General features: G+C 40.3%; 2 protein-coding genes across 3 annotated transcripts in view; one reads left to right on the forward strand and one right to left on the reverse strand.

Annotated features, from left to right (window-relative positions):
- The window catches only part of XPO5 (exportin 5), a 51,773-nt gene extending 50,857 nt beyond the window's left edge, over positions 1-916 (reverse strand). For both annotated transcript variants that reach the window (XM_025173211.2, XM_007438275.4), the window contains exon 1: positions 674-916. In XM_025173211.2, coding sequence (XP_025028979.1) covers positions 674-778 — 105 coding nt within the window. In that variant the 5' untranslated portion in view covers positions 779-916. The remainder of the gene's footprint in view (positions 1-673) is intronic.
- A 304-nt stretch (positions 917-1,220) lies between these two features.
- On the forward strand, positions 1,221-21,105 carry POLH (DNA polymerase eta). Its single transcript, XM_088145066.1, has 11 exons — positions 1,221-1,271; positions 1,969-2,443; positions 3,558-3,692; positions 4,400-4,617; positions 8,793-8,962; positions 10,654-10,757; positions 11,023-11,142; positions 12,254-12,377; positions 13,936-14,001; positions 15,433-15,605; positions 16,121-21,105. The coding sequence occupies exons 2-11, from the start codon at positions 2,307-2,309 to the stop codon at positions 16,899-16,901; spliced, it is 2,028 nt and encodes a 675-aa protein (XP_088001192.1). The 5' UTR covers positions 1,221-1,271; positions 1,969-2,306; the 3' UTR covers positions 16,902-21,105.
- The last annotated feature ends 1,372 nt before the right edge of the window (positions 21,106-22,477 follow it).

The raw sequence follows: 22,477 nt of genomic DNA on the forward strand, positions 1-22,477 counted from the left end.
ACTTCATTCCATCTAAAACTGTACCCCGACACGCTCTGATATCACCCGTGTTGTTCCCTTCCTCTTGCCTTCCTGGATTTTTAATCAACGCGCTCGATGAAAAGTTTTTGCAAACGTAAACACGTGCCATGTTGAGTTATCCGATTAAAACTACTGCTTCAATGTGAAATGTGGATTTCCCCCCTCGTGGCCAATATAGTTACTGTATTTTTTTTAGTCCTTTCTTAAGAACCTTCATGTCCGCCACATTTTGTCTGGCACGGACGCTTTCCCAACCACCAGATCAACCTAGAGCACTAAACTCGGGAGTCTCCGAAAAACAGGTACAGAAAGCAGTGCTTTTATTCCTGGAACACCATTGTAAGCAGGCAGCTATCCGGTCTGCTCAACCTGCAGTCGCGATTAGCAGCCACATGGACGGGGCAAGAACAGCCGACCGTGGGGGTGGGATGTATTCCCAAGAGGCGTCGAGGGCCCAACGGCATCAATTAAGCCAAAGAGGCGAACGAGTTCTCACGTTCTCCACCCCGAACTGCTCGAAAGGACGGCCAGACGAGCAACAGCGCCAGCGGCCACGCGTTTGCCTCCCAGCCCCCCAAAGCGACTTTACTTCGGGCCGTTGTGTGCATGCTCGGAAGGGGCGTTCCCGCCCGCACCACTGCCGCCACGATACCTTGAGGGCCTCCAGACGGTAGCGCTGCGTGGAGGCCGGGTCCATCATCGCCGTGACCGCCTTCACCAGTTGCTCACAGAGCGTGTTCACGGGGTCCCACGACATTGTGTCAGGAAGCAATAATTAACGGGGAAGAGGGGGAACAGGAGGAAGAAAGGTGCCGTTGCCCACGGCAACCAAGCACGGGGAAAGCCGAGAGGCAATGCCGCGCCGGGTCCGCGGAGAGAAAAATCACAGTGCGCAGGCGCGATCAATCAGCTGATCTTTTCAGAATGGCGGCCGGACATATCCTCTAACAAGCTGTACAACTCTATGGTATGCATATAGAGTTAGGAAAGTGGAATGACTCGTTTTTCTTATTGGAGACGGACCTTCCCTCCCCCTCCAAATATATGAGCGATTTCCTGGAGAAAGTCATTCCATGAAGGCCCCCCCACAACAGGGAATATTCTAAACTGTATTAATATTTGTAAAGCAACTTTAGGCATTCAAAAATGGATCTAAGCTTGACACGGATGAGTCTCAGTTTTTGTTTCATGGGCAAATAGGGGCGGGATGGAGGAATAGATGTCCCCCTCTCACTCCAGGAGCCATAAAGGTTCAGATTTCTTAAACGTCTGTTTACAGTAGGCTAGCATGGCAAAAAATGAGGAGTCTGGTAGCACCTTTTCCGGTAACCCATTTTATGAAATTAAATGGGTTAATCAGCTTTTGGGCAATGTTGGGCTTCAGAGTTTAGTGACTCTAGTCTAGACAACAGTTTTCCTGACGTTTCTGTCAGCTGTGGTTGGCATCTTCAGAGGCAAGGCGGTCTGCTGTGCAGACCACAGGCAACTGAGCAGAGCCTGACTAGGCTGCTGTATTTATAGTCAGATGTCCTAACTTCAGATTGGCATAAGCCTTCGTGAGCTGCGGCTCCCTTCATCAGACTCGCAGAGTGCTAGACCGACGTGGGGTTTAAATTGGGGTGAGGCAGGGAGGGGAAAATAGGTTGGTTATGCAGATGCAAGTTACATGCGAGACATATTACAAATACCTTATCAATTAACAATGGTAACGAGTTTAAAACCCATTATCTCGCATGGAACTTGCATCTGCATAACCAACCTGTTTTCCCCTCCCTGCCTCACCCCAATTTAAACCCCACGTCGGTCTAGCACTCTGCGAGTCTGATGAAGGGAGCCGCAGCTCACGAAGGCTTATGCCATTTAATTAAATGGGTTAATCAGAAAAGGTGCTACCAGGCTCCTAATTTTTTGCCACCATAGACTAACACGGACTCTCCTCCTATATAGGCTAGCGTGGGAAATCGGAAGAAAAAACCCTCCAAAGAAGGCAAAGGCAAACCGCTTTTATACCCAGAAAGAATATGGACGTGTCCATAAAAGCATCAGGAGTCGAGCTGGATTCGAAGAAAATTACTTTCATATTTCCTTCCAAACTACATTTCCCAGTGTGCCTTGTGTTTTGGGCGGAAATCAGAAAGCATGCTGGGAGTTGTTTTGTTTTTTGATTTTAATCCTTCCGGACGACGGGAATCAAACTAAGGCGGGGAGCTTTTACTGAGTTCTCCTGCCGTCCTCTGCTTTTGGCCTGCGTGTAATCCTTAGCTGGTGGCCGTCAGCAGACCGCGATGGGTTGGGGGCAGGAGCGAGTGGTGGCGCTGGCGGATATGGACTGTTTCTTTGTACAGGTGGAGCAACGCCTGGATCCCGGTCTGCGTGGAAAGCCGTGTGTCGTGGTGCAGTATAAGACGTGGAAAGGTGGCGGGTAGGAAGCTCCTCTTCTTGTAAAGGGAACAGAATGAAGTGGTAGATAATTGAGGTGTCTCCTTTCGGCATTATTAAAGGAACAAAGAAACTGGAACTTTAGGGAGACACGTTTTAGCCTAGTCTGCTTTTCTTTGAGAGTGCCAATTTGGTGTAGTGGCGAAGGTACGAAGCAAGGTTGGATGACCTTAGACCAGTAACTGTCTCTCAGCCCTAGGAAGCAGGCAATGGAAAACCACTTCCAAAAAACCTTGCCAAGAAAACTGCAGGGACTAGCCCAGGCAGTCACCAGGCATCAAAATGCTGACTCAAAAAAAGTATTCTTTGGGTTAAAAAGCATTTTACTTTCAATATGAAAAAAACTAATCTACTCCAGTTTTGTTTACGTATATAGACTAAACTATATGCATTCAGAACCTTTGGCGGAGAAAATGGATCTTATTGCCATTTTAACATCTATCCTTGGATTATATTTATTTTCTATTTATTTAGGATTATTTTATACTGTAATTTTAATTCATTTTAACTGCTTTGTAAACTGCCCAGAATCGTTTTTTAATGAGATGGGCAGTGACAAATTTGATATATAAATAATTATTATATAAATAAAATCTTACATGTATATATGCTTTTATTTCTGGACCTGCTTCTGTAGTTTCCTCATTCAAAGAACATGTACCACACCAGGTCTATCTCAGACTGTCTTCTCTAAGATTTCTCTATTCCTTTTCTTTTGTGTGATATATAGAACTCTATGGTCCTTGAATAAAAGGATAATTTTTGTGCAGCCTTGGCCAAAAATGTTTTTTTAACCTGGAAAAAACCCAACAAACCCCAGCATTTTGGTATCTGCTATCCCCAGGTGATTCAGCAGCTGACAATTCCCACAGGCTCCTAGCCTCTCAGTATCTTCTAAAAATCTTTAGGAATGAATATTCCCTCAAAATGGCTAAAATATTCTATGGTTTAAGAAGAAAATCCTCAATTGTATTCAATCTGTAGGTGATATTGCTAACCTGTGAAAGTTCTCTTATCTAATGCTGAACTGGAAAATCTTGCCTTTGGTCATTTTGTCCTTCATGTAATGGCTAATATTTTCCCTTCATGGAACTCAGGATAATTGCTGTAAGCTATGAAGCCCGTGCTTTTGGAGTTAAAAGGAACATGTGGGCTGCTGATGCCAAGAGGTTGTGCCCAGATCTCCAGTTGGCTAGAGTGCCAGAGGCCCGTGGCAAAGCAGATCTCAGCAGGTGAACCTGGGATTGACAATCCTTTGCAGTTTCTCTTGTTTTCTTTTTCTTGGGTGATTGTGAAGCCATCTGAGACAAAAAAGGACCTAGCATGGTTCTTAATCACTGCTGCTTTTTGGTGAATTTTCTGCTTTTAAAACACATTTGTTTTCCAAACAGTTTAAAGAAGTATGCTATGCTGCCTTTTTAAAGACTGGATGCAGTGTGTTCAGTCTATACTTTTAAAAATATAATGATATGGTAGCCATAAGCTACAATATTATGAGCAGTGATGTAATAATAGTCCCAGGAAGTGAGCTGATGGGATTTCAACCCTTTTTGCATGCATGCGTGTCTGTGTGTGTGTGTGAGATGGGGCTGGGTTTTACTTCATTTTTTAAAGTATTTAAAGCCTTACTGAGACTTTACATACCTCATTTTCTATTCATTTTTCTACTCCTGCTGAAAATCATAGGAACTAAGATCATGAATAGTTTGTTGCTGAATTTTAATGTACAATTTCAGAGAGTTTCTGAAGCTACACAAAAACAAAACAAAAAAAAGTGGTTAAGGTGTTCTCATGTAAGCTGTCAACTTCTACATAGTGCTATGAAAAAAAATAATGCTACAGACTCATCACTTTGATGGCTGGATTTTTATTAGATTCCTTAGTTGGAAAGGGCAGGATAAACAGAAATAACTAAAATTTATTTGGTGTCTTTATGTAGATATCGAGAAGCCAGCATAGAGGTGATGGAAGTGATGTCACGTTTTGCTGTGATTGAACGTGCCAGCATTGATGAAGCTTACCTAGACTTAACTCAAGCTGTACAGGAAAGACTGCAGAAGATGAAGGGGCAACCTATTTCAGCAGAGCAATTGGGGACTACGTACATTCAGGGATTCCCAAATAGCCTCGAAGCAGAAGAAAATACAGACAACAAAGGTACTATATAACTATCCATCCATCCATTAATACTAATGTTCAGTCCAGTTATGTTTTCTGGGGAAATGAATAGCATTTGCAAGCAGATTGGATTTTCTCTCCCAACTGCATTCACTGGATCTTCTGGCTCCTGCAGCTTTTCTGCCCTGTGATTTTGCTATTAGGGATGTTAACTCTAAAGAGAAGTTAGGCTGGAAAGCACATTCAGTACTACTTATTATTTTTTACCTAGACTAAGACATAGAGAATCAAATGCTGGTTTCCAACATTTATTGTTTATTTTTGGAACTAAAAGCTTTACTCAATCATACATTCACATATTCATGCATACCTTTCTAACTCAAAGTTTAGCTTACTTGGATAGGTTTGAGTTCCAGAAACATTAAGACAAGAGGCCAACACAAAATGATCATTGTGTGCTGGCGCTCTAGGACTATAGTTCCTGTACATATACTGTATATATGTTCCAACAAGGCTTGTTTGGTCTTGGGACTTTTCTCACATCTATTTTTTTTTTTTAAGGAACCATGCTATGTTGTACAGGTGAAACTCGAAAAATTAGAATATCGTGCAAATGTTCATTTATGTCAGTAAGGCAACTCAAAAGGTGAAACCAATATATGAGGTAGACGCATTACATGCAAAGCGAGATATGTCAAGCCTTACTTTGGTATAATTGTGATGATTATGGCGTACAGCTTATGAAAACCCCAAATTCACAATCTCAGAAAATTAGAATAGTGTGAAAAGGTTCAATATTCTAGGCTCAAAGTGTCCCATTCTAATCAGCTAATGAATCCATAACACCTGCAAAGGGTTCCTGAGCCTTTAAATGGTGTCTCAGGCTGGTTCAGTAGGAATCACAAGCATGGGAAAGACTGTTGACCTGACAGTTGTGCAGAAAACCATCACTGACACCATAAGGAGGGAAAGCCCCAAAAGGTAATTGCAAAAGAAGTTGGATGTTTCCAAAGTGCTGTATAAAAGGTTATGTGGAAGGGAAAAGTGTGGTAGAAAAAGGTGAACAAGCAGCAGGGATGACCGCAGCCTGGAGAGGATTGTCAGGAAAAGGCCATTCAAAAGTGTTGGGGACTTTCACAAGGAGTGGACTGAGGCTGGAGTTAGTGCATCAAGAGCCACCACACACAGACAGATCCTGGACATGGGCTTCAAATGTCGTATTCCTCTTGTCAAGCCGCTCCTGAACAACAAACAACGTCAGAAGCGTCTTACCTGGGCTACAGAAAAAAAGAACTGGTCTGTTGCCCAGTGGTCCAAAGTCCTCTTTTCTGATGAGAGCAACTTTTGCATCTCATTTGGGAACCAAGGACCCAGAGTGGAGGAAGAATGGAGAGGCACACAATGCACGATGCTTGAAGTCCAGTGTGAAGTTTCCACAGTCTGCATTGATTTGGGGAGCTATGTCATCTGCTGGTGTTGGTCCACTGTGCTTCATTAAGTCCAGGGTCAACGCAGCTGTCTACCAGGAGATTTTGGAGCACTTCATGCTTCCGCAGACGAGCTTTATGGGGATGCTGACTTCATTTTCCAGCAGGACTTGGCACCTGCCCACACTGCCAAAAGTACCAAAACCTGGTTCAATGACCATGGGATTACTGTGCTTGATTGGCCAGCAAACTCGCCTGACCTGAACCCCACAGAGAATCTATGGGGCATTACCAAGAGAAAGATGAGGGACATGAGACCGAACAATGCAGCAGAGCTGAAGGCTGCTCTTGAAGCATCCTGGTCTTCCATAACACCTCAGCAGTGCCACAGGCTGATAGCATCCATGCCACGCCGCATTGTGGCAGTCATTGCTGCAAAGGGGCCCAAACCAAGTACTGAGTACATATGCATGGTTATACTTTGCAGAGGTCCGATATTGTTCTATTTCCAATCCTTGTGTTATTGATGTCATGTAATATTCTAATTTTCTGAGATTGTGAATTTGGGGTTTTCACAAGCTGTACGCCATAATCATCACAATTATACCAAAGTAAGGCTTGACATATCTCGCTTTGCATGTAATGCATCTATCTCATATATTGGTTTCACCTTTTGAGTTGCCTTACTGACATAAATGAACATTTGCACGATATTCTAATTTTTCGAGTTTCACCTGTATGTTCTCCAAACTTTTATTCTGATTCTTTTTACATGCTGTGTAAGCTGAAATCTTCCTGAGCAAACGGTTATGCCTTTTGGTCTGCTCTGAGTGGTTCTCACATACAGTGCATTTGGAAAGTATTCAGACCCCCTTCACTTTTTTCAATTTTGTTATGTTGCAGCCTGATACTACAAATTCATTTTTTCCCTCATTAATCTACACTCAGTACCCCATAATGACAAAGTGAAAACAGGATTTTAGAAATGTCTGTAAATTTATGAAAAAGGAAAAACTGAAACATCACACTGGCATAAGTATTCAGACCCTTTACTCAGTACTTTGTTGAAGCACCTTTGGCAGCAATTACAGCCTCGAGTCTTTTTCGGTATGACGCGGCAAGCTTTGCACACCTAGATTGAGGGATTTTCTGCTGTTCTTCTTTGCAAATCCTCTCAAGCTCAATCAGGTTGGATGGGGACCGTCGGTGGACAGCCAATTTCAGGTCTCTCCAGAGATGTTCAGTAGGGTTCAGGTCAGGGCTCTGGCTGGGCCACTCTAGGACATTCACAGAGTTGTCCCTAAGCCATTGCTGTGTTGCCTTGGCTGTGTGCTTAGGATCGTTGTCATGCTGGAAGGTGAACCTTCGGCCCAGGCTGAGGTCCTGAGCACTGTAGAACAGGTTTTCATTGAGGATATCTCTGTACTCTGTACTCAGCTTTCCCTCAACCCTGACCAGTCTCCCACTCCCTGCTGCTGAAAAACACCCCCACAGCATGATGCCGCCACCACCATGCTTCACTGTTGGGATGGTATTGGGCAGGTGATGAGTGGTGCCTGGTTTCCTCCAGACATAACGTTTAGAACTGAGGCCAAACAGTTCAATCTTGGTTTCATCAGACCAGAGAATCTTGTTCCTCACAGTCTGAGAGTCCTTCAGGTGCTTTTTTGCAAACTCCAAGTGGGCTTTCATGTGTTTTGCACTGAGGAGAGGTTTCCATCTAGCCACTCTGCCATAAAGCCCAGATCAGTGGAGGGCTGCAGTGATGGTTGTCCTTCTGGAACTTTGTCCCATCTCCACACAGGATCTCTGGAGCTCAGTCAGAGTGACCATCGGGTTCTTGGTCACCTCTCTTACTGAGGCTCTTCTCCCCTGATTGCTCAGTTTGGCCAGCTCTTGGAAGTCCTGGTTGTGCCAAACATCTTCCATTTGAGAATTATGGAGGCCACTGTGCTCTTGGGAACCTTCAGTGCAGCAGAAATTTTTTTGTAGCCTTCCCCAGATCTCTGCCTTGCAATAATCCTGTCTCTGAGCTCTGCAGGCAGTTCCTTGGACCTCATGGCTTTTGCTCTGATACAGTATGCATTGTCAGCTGTGAGGCCTTCTATAGAGAGGTGTGTGCCTTTCCAAATCATGTCCAATCAATTTAATTTACCACAGGTGGACTCCAATCAAGGTGTAGAAACAGGTCAGCAATGATGAAGAGAAATGGGAGGCACCTGAGCTAAATTTCAAGTGTTGTTGCAAAGGGTCTGAATACTTATGCCAATGTGATGTTTCAGTTTTTTCTTTTTAATAAATTTACAGACATTTCTAAAATTCTGTTTTCACTTTGTCATTATGGGGTACTGAGTGTAGATTAATGAGGAAAAAAATGAATTTGAACGATTGTAGTATCAGGCTGCAGCATAACAAAATTGAAAAGTGAAGGGGGTCTGAATACTTTCTGAATGCACTGTACTTCAGTCACACAAATGCATTGTGAAAGTTACATATCACTATACCATGGCTTTATATAATGAGGGACATTATATGCTAGAAGCAGTTTCTTGGTATTACTGTATTGATATGTGGTTCATTAATGAATATGTTTATAAATGCTTAACATGGTCTAGCACAGTGTTTCTTAACCTTGGCAGCTTTCAGATGTGTGGACTCCAACTCCCAGAATTCCCCAGCCAGCCTGAGAACTCTTGGAGTTGGATCCACACATCTGAAAGCTGCCAAGGTTGAGAAACAATGGTCTAGCAAGATGCTTACTTCGAGTCGGTTTGTGTTCCTTTTTAGAGGAGCTGCAGCAACGTGGTGTGTGCCAGTGGCTCAAGTCATTGCCTTTTGGAGATCCCAGCAATCCAGAGCTGCAGCTGACAATAGGGGCAGTCATCATGGAAGAAATGAGGGCTGCTGTGGAGTCTGTCACTGGGTTTCGGTGTTCTGTTGGTATTTCTCACAATAAGGTACGGTTGCTTGTTTTCTAATGTTGAACTCACGACTACTGAATGTGTATAGCTTTTGATTGGCCTGTGCCAGAATCTGCATCCAATGAATGCAGGAAGCATAAAAGAGAGAAAGAGGAAAGGAAGGCCTTGAGGTGCTTGGGAAAACTCTGCTGGATAATACTGAGGGGATGCTATGATGGGGATGAAAAATTACTTTTTGGCTGTTATCATGCTGTAAAATATGCTTATAGTGAGGTCTTATAGCGTTTAGTCAGATTCCAGATGAGTCATCTTCTGACTTGCCTCATTACCCTCAGCTGAGATATGTACCAGGTAGCAGAGTGGGCTGGGCACCACCTCTGAGAGAGGAATAGTTGCTGTAAGCCTCACCTCATGGGAAGTGGTTTGGCCATAACAAGGGAACAGATATAAAGTCCCACATTTTCAGACCACCATCCTTCTACCCAATAGAAAAAGCAACTCCAGAGTGTGACCTGGCACATATTTAATCAGTAACAAGTTGTGACAGGCCTGTGGTTGCCACAGTGGCCATAAAGTCTCAGCCAAAACAGTCCTGGTTTGGATGTTGAAATCTCCCAGAACGAATGTTGTCTGTCACCTCAAGTAGGGAGGCTGTTGGGCAGCAGGGTGGGCACATACCCACAGACTCCCCAGTCTGTCCCGGGTACAGAAGCCTGAAAGCCTGGAGAGAGAGAGAATTCCTATTGACAAGAACAGCTCCTCCTCTCTGGCTGTACTGAGTACCTTCTTCTCCCAGTATCTAACCTGGGTCTCAGTTATACTCCAGGTCAGCTTCCTCATCCATGGTCAAATTGAGGGTGAGGGAGATCTTATTTACCAATTTGGCATTTAGCAACAACACCTGCAGACCAAAGGGTAAACCATTATGTTTGCCACAGCCTACCTAGGTAACAAGAGGAGGGAATTGGCACCAGTTAATCTCCCCTCTTTTCTTCATAACATGACTTTTTATTTTCCCCAAAACACACTTCCCTCTGCCTTACTGGAGCCACCTTATCCCTCCCCTTATATAATTGCGGGATTCTCCTAGGCCCTTATAACAGAAAGTAGTACAGCTTATTCCACCCCTGAAATGGCTTTGCCCATGAGGTGAACTCCCTGAGTCTGCTCCCTTCTGAGATTTAGGCTTACCCCACTTATCCTTCAAAGGCTTTCAGGACAAACTGGAATGACACCCATGAGGTGGGGTTTTTCTATTCCAGACCAAGAAGCAAGCAGATTACTGGGAGAAGTATCAGAAGTTGAAGGAAATGCATTATTCTCCAGAATGCTGCAGAATGTTCTGCTTGTGAACAGATCATTTGTCCCAAGTTCGCTTTAAAAGTTTTTTGCAATTTTATAGATCCTGGTATTAAGAATGAATACAATTATATAGGGTGTTTTAGCCACAGAATGTACTAAATGCAAATAACAGTTAAGAATAAAAGTGGGGGAAACCGTATGACTACTTGTATTTTTGGACCAGACATAATTTCCTTTTGGTTAAGTAGGTTAAATGTGACATTGTGTCCTTGGAATTCCACGATACAGTGACTGTCTAGCTTTGTATAATTTTGAGTGGTTATATTTGCACTATATCTTATATTCTGATTTATTTTTCTTCTAAAATTTTAATTCAGGAAGTTGAAAAGCCACTGTTGCTAAATTGGCTACTTGGTTCATTTCAGGTATTAGCAAAACTGGCCTGTGGCCTCAACAAACCAAATCGACAGACTCTGGTATCACAGGGGGCTGTTCCTCAGCTCTTTAGCAAGATGCCAATCAGCAACATGTACGTAAAACTGAGGATATGTTCATGAATTTCAGAGTTATGCTTTTCTCCTGCATGTTACTGCTTGGGCATATTTGTGCTTGCTTCCTACCAGTGTAGGCAGAATACTTATTCTGTCAATATGCTTTAGCCATTTGTCAAGTGGAGCCAAATCCTACATTTCTTCCCTCTTTTTTTTGGTGCTTACTTGCATACTTTTGCTAACTGGTACACTGGATCTAGTATCTTTCTTTCTCCATACAACTGGTTTCCTTTTCTCCTGTAGTCGCAACCTTGGAGGGAAACTAGGTGCTTCCATTATTGAACTTCTGGGAGTGCAATATATGGGACAGCTGATCCAGTTCAGTGAATCACAGCTTCAGACACATTTTGGAGAGAAGACTGGGCAAGTGACTTTTTAGAATTTTGGATTCTATGTGTGTTCTTTATGTGCTTATACAGTATAGGCTGCAGAGTACTGAACTTGGAGTAGAGTGTATAGAAAGTGGGCTAGTTCTGCTGAGAATCTGAAGCAGTGTGTTCTTTTTTTTTTATGTTTTCTTTTGCTTGTTCACTTATTCCAAGGGAAAATTAGACATTTTGGGAAACAGTGAAAAAAAAAGTATTGTATGAAATACGTTATATTTTGAAATAGGGCTTTTCAATTAAAAAAAATCAGCCAAGTATGACAACAAATAAATCATTAGGCTAGTTAATTCAGTGAGACTATTCTAACCACTTAGAGTGCTGTTTGGGTAGCAAAGTGGGAGAATGAATGAATGAATGAATGAATGCCAAATGAAAATCTTCCTGTAACAGCTTTTTAGTTAATATAGCAATGTAATGGATTATATCCTCAACTTCCCTTCAGCCACAAATACTGATCTTTCAGAGTCATATTTTTGTATTCTTTACATGATGTCTAATTTGGTCTTCTGTTTTCATTTTACTGAACTCCAGCATAGAACTCATAGATGTCTAAGGTACAACAAATACAAATGGGGATATACCATAGTAATGTAAAGCAGAAATGGGTGGAAGGTAGGTCTTTGGGTGGCCAATGGTAGTTCAACAAGGATTTATGATTCCTAGTGTTTCAACAATAGGAACAATAACTCAGGAGAAAGGGGTATTTCTTTGTAGGTATAAGAATGTATTCATGTGTAATCTCCTATTTGGATACTGAAAACTAAGTTCTGTGATGAGTATAGGTTCAGAAACTGCTTGCTCCTTAATTCTGTATCTGCCTTTTTGAATCATTATTTTGCACTTAGCTTTAGTTGGTGAACTTTGAGATCCACTGAGCAAAATGTGGCTTTAATGGAAATCTATAAATGGTACAATCTTCATGACAAGGACCTCTTCCTTAGATTATGCATTTTGGATTCTTTTATTACTTCCCACTCTAAATTGATGCAATTTCCAAATACTTTGGATAATGGAACAAATATCTACACAGATGATCACTTGTAAACTTAGAAATGTTATTTACTTGGGATTCCATGTATGATTTACAGATCCTGGTTATATGAACTGTGCAGAGGAATTGACTATGAGCCTGTGAAAGCTAGACAATTGCCAAAGTCCATTGGCTGCAGTAAAAATTTCTTTGGAAAAACATCATTGGTTACTCAGAAGCAGGTAAGAAAGTACAGAGAGAATAGCATATGGTTTGGACCGGTGAGTGTTGAGCCAATTAGAATACATTTCAGCAAAATTTATATAGGCTTATTAATTCCGAATTACAAGATAACTAGTATACTTCTCAGTTCTAGCACAAACTATATAGAAATATTCACAGCCAACCAACTGCCTTCTCACTATCTGGGTCCTAACTGGAGCTACTAGGAGTGTGCCCTATTGTCCTCCCATTTTAGGGAGGCTGCACGCTCAGGTTAGTACTAAAGAGGTAGGCATAGAATGTCAACTCATCATAGCAAATAGCTCTTTTACTGCCATAGTGCTTGGGTAAACAATTTGCCACTGAAGGAATGGGGCATAAGACCTTCACCCTTGGATCACTGCACTGCACTAAGTTGGGCAAGCCACCCCTAGTGTCCAAATGTAACTACAGTAAATCTTCTGTCATGAAGCATATCTTGTACCCACCCTTATATCCCCGAGCTGATCATGTTCAGTTTATTCTGGAATCCTGGGAGAATGTGATTCTCCAGCTCTCACTCATACATCACATGTATCATTCACAATAGCAAGTCTAAACTTATTACATCTTTTTTTAATTTAAAAATTGTTCAGTTCCAGGTTATACCCATTAAAAATCAGATTTATAATCCTAGTTTTTCTGCCTAATTGTTCCTTCTAAAGATGATTAAGGAGTGCTTGTGGGTGATCTGGTCATCTCCTTTGTCTGGAGATGGTTCCGAAGAGCCAGACTTTTCACTGGCTTCTCTTAACCGCTGCGGTTGTTGGCTCCACAAAATGGAGCCGTCTTCAATCTGCCATTATTTCCCCGGAAGTACTGCTATAATTTTTCATGTCCTTCCAGCCGTTTTGTGCCCGTCTTTGATACAGTAGTACTGGTCTGGAATGGAATGTCTTCCTGTTCATCCTGGAATTGCTTCTTTCATTAGTCATGTTTGCAATGAATGGATCATTCTGGTATGACTTTTTTATTAAGCTGATCATTAATCATGTAATAAACTATCATGGACTGTATTTACAAAGGCTACTTTCTGCTCAAACATGGATGCTAGGTTTGGTCAAGCACTGTATATCCTTCCATATGTTGTGCCATAATAGTCCAGGTGCCATTCTAACATGGTGTATTCCTAATCCTGTTCTCTAGATCAAATATGCTATAGTATTTGTCAAACACTTTGATCTGCAACGATCAGTAAAGAGGCTGTTGGAAAACTTCCTTGAATGGTTCCATCAGTGGGAATGCCCTATAGCTTTTGTAATACATTGAAGTAACTTGGATTACATATTTCTTGGACTATAGGCAGAATGTTATTCTGCTTTGTATTTTAGTACCTTTCTAGCTACATAGATTCTGTTGTATTGATTTTGTATTGTTGTTTTGGATCTAAGTATAAATAGATTCTGGTTTTGATTTTGATTTTGAAGATGTAGGAATTTGAAAGTTCAAGAAAGGAAGATTTTCTTTTAATTTGGTTTAAGTTAGCAGCATGCTAACCATAGTCCTAAGATTGTAACTATGTTGTAATGGTGTCTGTAGGTGCAGTACTGGCTCTTGCAGTTGGCCTTGGAGCTGGAAGAAAGATTGAATAAGGACAGAGACCAGGTAGGCATAATCTTGTCTAAACAACATGTATGGAGTATTTTATATATGTGAGCACTATAATATAGTAATCCTACAAATGCGTTCCTGACTTCCTCTAAAGAAGGGTTGCATATTTATTTGTGATGCACATTCTGATAATTGAGCAGATCCAGATCTTTCTAGTGGTGAACCTGTGATTTTCCAGATGTTGGTCTCTAACTTCCTGTCTCTAACTTGGTCGTGATAATTGGGGCTCATGGGAATTGAAGTTCAGCATCTGAAAAGTCATATGTTCTCTAGCCCTGCATTAGACTGTGTCTAGACTTTAAAGTGCCAAATAAAAGTGAATTTAGAATATGAGCAAAACCATTTTAGTGCATGTTATTCGTGTTTCCTTGTATCTCGGTCAAGGATGAGATAGCAGCTTGAGTTCCTGAATTTTGTTCAGTGTTGATAATTTCTTAAAGCCTCCCAATTCCCCATCTCTTGTGGCTGATGTAACTGCCACCAGACAAGCAGTCTTTCAAGTTAACACCTTAATAGGAACCTCTGTTATGGATACAAAGACAGCTTCAGTTAGATTCTAAAGATAAATCCCATGGGAAATTTGTCCATCCCGTCTAAGAAAATCTTTAACATAAGGGTTCACTGAGATCATATGTACCTGCTCATCCCAGAATACTGATCCAAGAGCAGCCATTTGTCTTCAGAATGTGGAGGCCTTCAGACCACTGTCCAGACCCACCTGAAGGCAGGCTAGAAGCTGAGGAACATCTGCTTTTCTCAAACACAACTTCTTGCTTTTGCACCAACAAAGAAAAGCTCTCTATATAACTGGTACATGTGAAACATACTTGGTCTTCTAACCACTAAGATGGTCTCTACTGCTGATTCAGGAACAGTAGCTTTTAAGAGCTGTTCCCATTTAACTTCCAAGTGAGGAAATGAAGCCACTCCAGGTCTGAATGCAGGATGGGATTGTGGCTTAGAAGATTCAACCACTTTGAAAGATGCCATGGTTTCTTGATGCACATTTCAATTAGAATCAAGAACCAAGATCTCCTAGACAAGAAGGGTGTGATCAGTATCACTTTTGCATTTAGCATTCTTACTTTGTGCATCACCTTTGCTAGAATTGAGACAAGTGGGAATGTACACATTTACCACCAGAGATCCTACTCAAGATCCACTCATACACAACAGGATGCATTGTCCTGCCTCTTGGCCCAGATGGAAGAAAGGGAAGCAGAACTGAGTTGGGAGGGTCTCTGATCACAAACTGTAGAAGACTTGACCCTTCTTTTCTATTGGGAGAGGTAGAGTTAACCCCTTCCTGTTAGCTACATCTTCAGTGACTGAGAAATTCAGGTTCTTCATATATCAGGTTTCTCTTGATATGATCCCTTGTATGTCTGTCTCCATCATTTATTTATAATATTTATCTTTCCACAGAACAACCGGGTAGCTAAACAATTGAGTATTGGGATCCATATGCAGGGTTCTAAACATGCCAGTGGTCTATCACGCTGCTGTGCCTTATCCCAGTACGATGCTAAAAAAATGAGCAGAGATGCCTTTGCTCTAATCCAGAACTGCAACCAAGCAGCAGGCCAGCAGGCGACATGGTAAGAATTTTACTTTTTGAACTCAATAATGGGCTACTGTGGAAAAAAAAATGTTCTTATCCTTGCTACCAAGTTTGTGCCATATACAATAGGAGTATGAAATGAAATATTATGGTTAAATGAGACAGGAACTTTTTTTTTTTTTAAAGAAAATAAGGGTTACCAAGACTATAGTGGTTCTTCAAACAAAACACATTAGAAGGTTCTGTGCAAGATTTTGGCAAAGAAACTGGTGGTATAGTGCAAGAAAGAAAAATGGGACAGAGCAAAATTCAGAGTGCTAGCCATCGGTTAGAAGTCAGCTATGTATCTTGCCTAGGTAGTTTGTTTTGAAACTACCTAAAAAAGAAGACTCTTAAAAGGAAGCACTAGAAAAAAAAATGGAAATGGAAAGAATAATCCTTGGAACAGATTCTTCCATGCTTAGTGAATTCAAATTACTGAAAAATTATAGCACAGTATACTTTTGAGAGTGTTTTACTTTTGAAATGTTTGATAATTTGCTCTGTTCTTAGGTCTCCACCTGTTACAGTTCTCCAGCTCTCTGCAAGCAAGTTTTCTAAAGTTTCTACAGTATTGTCTGTGGACATTACTTCCTTCCTAACTAATCATAGCCAGCATACTCAGGATATCACCACCACTACAGATGGTATGAATGCAAAGTTCCTTGGAAGTCCCAAAAAGGAGACCAGCAAGAAGGCAGTTAATGCCATTCAAATGCTCTTTCAAAGGGCAGCAAAAAGAAAACAGGCCCAGGCTATCACTGGGTCTGATATGATAGTACCACCAGCTACTCAGTCTATAAGTTGTCACATCAGCAGCCAAATTCCAGAAGACTCCATGGAACCAAGCAACCCAAACTTGATGCAGAAGCAGCTGTTGATGGAACAATCTCTCCAGGAGGCCACTTTGACTGGTGAAGGTTGTGTATCATCTTCAGAAATTAAAATGTTTCCTGATTCGTTTAAAGAAAAGAAAGTGCAGCCTGCTCCTGGACTTTCACAGGGAGGAGCTATGAGTTTGGCTGTTCCCTCCTCAATGGATGACTGCTTGTTGTGTGAGAAATGTAACCAAAAAGTGGTAGTGTGGGAGTTCACTGAACACTTAGATTACCACTTTGCTGTGGAATTGCAGAATTCTTTCTCAGGATCTAGTTCCTTCAGGTCAGTTGATTCTCTTGACAGTCCAGTGAAGGACAAAAATAAATCAAGGGAACAGAGAACCACCAGTGCCAAAAGGCCAAAGCAAGATGCAAATAGGACTATAGATTTCTTTTTTAAACCACTGCCACCATAGCTGCTCACTTGAGTAACTGGTGACTTAGAAAATGTATTTTTCCTAATAAACTAATCCTAATAAATTATTCCTAATAAATTAATCTTTGTGGGAACTGATGAGGTGGTGGGGAAAAAACGCTATAATCAAAGGTATGCTATCTGCAGGTCCTTTTGTTAGTTTACTGGCAGATTAAGATGACAGTAGAGAATGTGATGATGGGATTGTGTTCTGCTAGTAGTTTTGCAGTTGTTCCACAAAGTTTTTAAGCTCTGTAAATGAGAAATCATCTACTGTCACTCTGTCATGTAGAGGATTTGCTTATTTCAAAAGTGTTGTATTCATGTAGTAGTTCTAAGAGCCAGATTGCACAGTCAAGATTAAAATGAATGAAAACCATAGATATCTCAATATTAGACAGCATACAACTCTTATATCATTTTGATTTATGATTCTAAGACAGGAGAAAGAAATTTAGGCTCTCCAGATGGTGGACTACAACTTTCATCAGCCTTTCCTACTGGCTATGCTAGCTGGATTGATAACATTGGAGAGTCCAGAACCTCTGGAGAACAATGGTTCAGTTTCTACTCTCTGTTGTACTTTTTTATTTCTTAAGCAACTTTCCATATATTTGAATGTTTCCTTTTCTAAATTTGTGTAAAAAATCCAATAATATAGCTTTCTATTTTTATTTCTTTGATTCTAGGCCTTCTGGCAACAATCTTGTCTCTTTTGGGAGTAGGTTTATTAAGTTTTATGCTATTTTGGATCAAGCATTCTTTTCAGTAATTGAAACTGTTTTATATTAAGTCATAGGCCTTGTGGTTCCATAATGCTAAACCATAACGTAGATAGTCTTTTTTGGTGCAGCTGGATGCACCGTCCCAAGAAAAAAGATGTTATTTATTTATTTATTTGAATGTATTAGCCGCCCAACTCCAATGGAGTTTATTTTTGCAACAAACCATTCTTCAAAGCCATACTTTGTAAATCCTGACATTATATCTAAACCTAAAGTTCTGGCTTATTCCTGGTTTCTTTTTGTGGTCCATCCAGAGCCTAGAGTCTGGCAGAAGAAATAGAGGAAAAACAAGCCAGGAAATGATTTCTTTATGTATAAGACTAACTCTGGCTTATTCAACAACTCATGATTAAAATAATCCCTGGTTTATCATTATGTGCAAATTCAGTTTATTGAGCTCTGTACTGACAAATCCTGCTTGAGATATTGACAAATATGTTTTCCAGTTCTGCTTTATGCAGCTAGAAAGCAAGATTGAAGTTTGGCCCTTTCATGTACCAAGATTATGTTCCATCATTCAGTTGCTTAAATATTAGTAGCAGACTGTGAATACTGCTTATGATATAATCAGGTTTGCTCTGCCATAGGTACTTGAAGTGTCTAAAGCTGAATCACTCATATTTCCAGATAGCGAAATCGGAGTTATTCGATTGCATTTTATGGATCCCAATGCAATAGATTTGTTAGTACTAATATAGTTAGGAAACTTTAAAAATAAATTTCCTAAAATGAAATCTTCATCAGATAATGAACCAGTAGGATGTCAACATCCAAGATGCCTTAGAAGATATTCCTTACTTACAAGAACCTCTAGTACTAGAAGATAAAGTTAGATCTGCACTCTGGTCATTACTGAGTCGGAAGGCTACAGGAACTGATGGAATACCCACTGAAATATGGCAAGTAACAGAAGAAGAATCAGTCAAGATTCTAACGAAGCTATGCCAGCAAATCTGGAGAACGACACAGTGGCCAACATGTTGGAAGAGGTCAATCTACATTCCAGTACCAAAAAAAGGAGACTTAACAGAGTGTGCAAACTATCATACAATATCCTTAATTTCACATGCTAGCAAAATAATGCGTAGGGTCATCCAATGCAGGTTAGAGCCCTACATGGAAAAAGAGATGCCAGATGTTAAACTGGCTTTAGAAAAAGCCAAGGAACATGATACATTATTATTGATGCACACTAGATAATTAAGAAAGCCAAAGAGTACCAAAAAGAAGTCAGTATGTGCTTCATTGATTATAGAAAGACTTTGTGTCAATTACATCAAGCTGTGGAATGTTCCCAGAAAAATGGGAATCTCAGAATATCTCATTGTCCCCGTGAAAAATTTATATACAGCTCAGGAAGCCACATTAAGGACAGAACATGGCAAAACAGGCTGGCTCCAGTTGGCAAAGGAATGCAATGCGGCTGTATACTCTCCCTTTATTTATTCAACCTATATGCCAAATATATATTAAGGAAAGCTGGATTGGAAGAAGATGGGTGTGGTTTTAAAACTGGAGGAAGAAACATCAATAACGTGTGCTATGTTCATGACACTACCCTGATAGCTGAAAATGTAAAGGATCTGCAAGCCCTAGTACTAAAAGTCAAAGAGCTCAGTGAAAAAATGGGACTAAAATTAAATATAAAGAAGACCAAAGCAATGACAATAGGTAGAACAACCAGCCTTAGAATTGGCAATATGGTGGATAGCTTCTGCCTTTTAGGATCAACCATCAACAGTAAAGGAACAAGCAATCAAGAAATTGTACTACTACTAGCACTTGGTAGAACAGCCATGAAGGCATTGGAAAAGAGATAAAATGCCATGATGTCGCTGTACTTACAAAGTTTAGAATCAGGCAAGCCATGGTATTCCCTGTGATACTCTGGATGTGAATTTGGATGCTGAAGAAGTGGGATAGGGAGAGTATTGACACTTTTGAACTTTGGTGTTGGAGAAGATTTCTGAGAATACTGTAGACAGCCAAGAAAACTAACAAGTGGATCATTGAACAAATCAACCCAGAGTTCTCACTCGAGGCGAAAATGACCAGGCTCAAGTTACTCTACTTTGGACATATTATGCGAAGACCTAGCTCTCTGGAAAAAGCTCTAATGCTGGGAAAGGTGGAAGGAAAGAGAAGAAGAGGACAACCAGCAGCATGGTGGATGGACTCTGTTACAGTGGCAATGAGTGCACCATTAGAAGACCTGAAAGACATCATGGAGAAAATCTATGTATGTGGTCGCTAGGAGTTGAAAATGTCTTGATGGCACATAATCAATAGAATCCTCATCTAGTACAATGGAGGTACAACTAACATAATGTTGATTTCAGTGGATGATACGTAGTTGTCTTCAGTACTTTTCACACATAGAAGACTGGGTTAAATTAGATTTTCAAAGCTGATTATTGCAGAAAAAGTAGCAGATGTGAGAATGTTGTTTCTTAATACTTATTGTCAGCTTGGGCAATTAGTATTTAGCATCCCTAATTTTATATAGTTGAACCACAGACTTTCCAGAACATGTACATAATGGTTTTTAACTCTTATAAACAAAGTCAATGGACCATGTAATAGTTGGGGGATGCTTTGAATCAAACATTGGATCATTTTTTTGTACTGAAATTCTACCACCCAAATTCTCTGATTTGTAATATTTTGCTAGCTTACATGTCAGCATTTAATTTAGTGTATATTTGTTATTCTAGTAATACTTCCTAATGTATTGGGGGAGATGGGCGGCATACAAATTTGAAAATAAATAAAAATAAAATAAATAATGTAAATTACACTTTCCCCCCTCTCCATATTAGGAATTATGTTAAGCTACTGTACATTATTTCCTGATTTCCAATTCTTTGATACATACATTCTTCCAGGCCATGTTCTTAAGAAGCTTTATTGCGTTGTTTTTTTGATGAAAAATAACATATGTAAATGTTTAAGTAGTCCTTGAATGTATCTTTGTTAACTAATAAATATTTGGTTAAGCAAATGGAACAGAAAAGTAGAAGGTTTTTTGTATATTAACAGTCAGTGACTTTGGTATGGGACACACGAAAGTATTTGAAATCATTGTCACACGTGTTTCACATAAAAAGAAACAACTGTTGAGTTAATTACTTTCTTAGAGATAAAGTTAAATAATGATCACTTTATGCATCCCAATACACCTCTACTTTTCCCCGAAGAATCCCAACATGCCACAAAATAAGTTGAAACAGACAAGTAAATGGCATCCACCATTCTTTATTCCACAGAGCAGAAACTTTGCTTTTGATTTATGACTTAACATAGTCGTGTAACCAGGAGAATGAGGCACAAAGTATACACCAAGGATTTCCTCTTTCTCATTTTTTTAAATGTAGCTTTTAGAACCTGTTGTCTGCATAGTTAGAAATTCTGAAAAATAGAATTACATAGGGGGCAAAGCATATGTTTTTATTACATGCTGCATATGTTTTATAGGTAGATCAGAAATCTCTGTTCCTAATCTTACGTATACATGAATATGGGACCTTGTTGGGTTAATGTATAAATTGGAGACAGACTTGATGCAATGGGATCAAGAAAAGTCTATGTAGAAAAGTATACGTACAGTGGTACCTCGGGTCACGAACGCTTCTGTTCATGACCAATTCGGGTCACGAACAGCTCCGGTCGCAAAATGTTGCCTCTGTCCGCGAACTCCGCATCGAGTGACAAACAAGATCCGCGGCCATTTTCCCTTCCGTGATACGTGGTCGTGGCTTCCTGTAGGGAGGGGGACTCTCCCTCCAAGCAATAACCGCCTCCCCACCCGCCTTCCTGTCCTCCACGCCAGAAGTCGTGTCGAGCAAGGTTAGCGTTCTCTCTCTTTGTACTGTATTTTGTTTCATATTTTTGCGGTTTAAAAAAACAACATATGGTTCAGAACAGATTAACCGTAATTACATTGAACCTTATGGGAAAATTTGATTTGGGACGTGACCAAAATCGGGTCACGACCAAATTCGGAGGGGTCAGAACGGATTAACCGTATTTACATTGAACCTTATGGGAAAATTTGATTCGGGTCGCAGAACGAATTAAGTTCATGAACCGAGGTACCACTGTATTTGGGCTTTTGTATATGGTCTAATGTCCTAACATAAGGATTTATCTTGACATAAAGATTTATTCTCAACTGGTAAATGTGAAGTTATCCCACTTTGATGAAGGTGAAAGAATACCTAGACAGATGGTCTAGAATTTCTTTGAATATTGGGGTAATATGTTATTAAGATGAATATAACACCTAGATTGGTTTATATTTTGAAAGGCCTTATGTTTATTTCATAACATTATTTTAAATGAGCATACAGGATAAATTTATTTGACAAAGACATCCTACTTTTCCATACTTTCAGGTTTATCACTGGACATTTGTCCTGGCTTCATGAATAAGGCACTTCAGAATTCAGCTCCTCTTTGGGCTTAACCTCTTAAAAGAAACACACTAAAATCCTGGCAAGTATTGTGCAGCTTCACTTAATATTGCAAGACATACTGGGTTCCAACCCTTACTGTGTTCTGTTTAGCTATGAAAAGCTTGTACAATGGGATGATCTTAATTAAATTAATAAAAATAGTGTCTAAATTTGCTTTTGGATAAATAGTCTCTCATATTATTTTGGATCCACTCATTCGGAAGAAGCTGTTTTACAGCTTTTGCAGAATTTATTTTGATTTACCTCAGAGTACCTCTTGGCAATATATGCAACTTAAGTATTTGTTATTTGGTTTATTTGGACCTGAATCTGTTACT

Source organism: Python bivittatus, unplaced genomic scaffold (assembly GCF_059951505.1).
Source record: "Python bivittatus isolate LINGU-HERP-01145 unplaced genomic scaffold, Pbiv_v1 ctg000020_np1212, whole genome shotgun sequence".
NCBI lineage: Eukaryota > Metazoa > Chordata > Lepidosauria > Squamata > Pythonidae > Python > Python bivittatus.

What these genes read in the sequence shown, in the direction of transcription:
- POLH (XM_088145066.1), top strand. Translation starts at nt 2,307, where the DNA reads ATGGGTTGGGGGCAGGAGCGAGTGGTGGCGCTGGCGGATATGGACTGT. An exon ending in AGAAAATACAGACAACAAAG is followed by an intron (nt 4,618 to 8,792) that starts GTACTATATAAC and finishes GTTCCTTTTTAG; the next exon opens with AGGAGCTGCAGCAACGTGGT. An exon ending in TGAATAAGGACAGAGACCAG is followed by an intron (nt 14,002 to 15,432) that starts GTAGGCATAATC and finishes ATCTTTCCACAG; the next exon opens with AACAACCGGGTAGCTAAACA.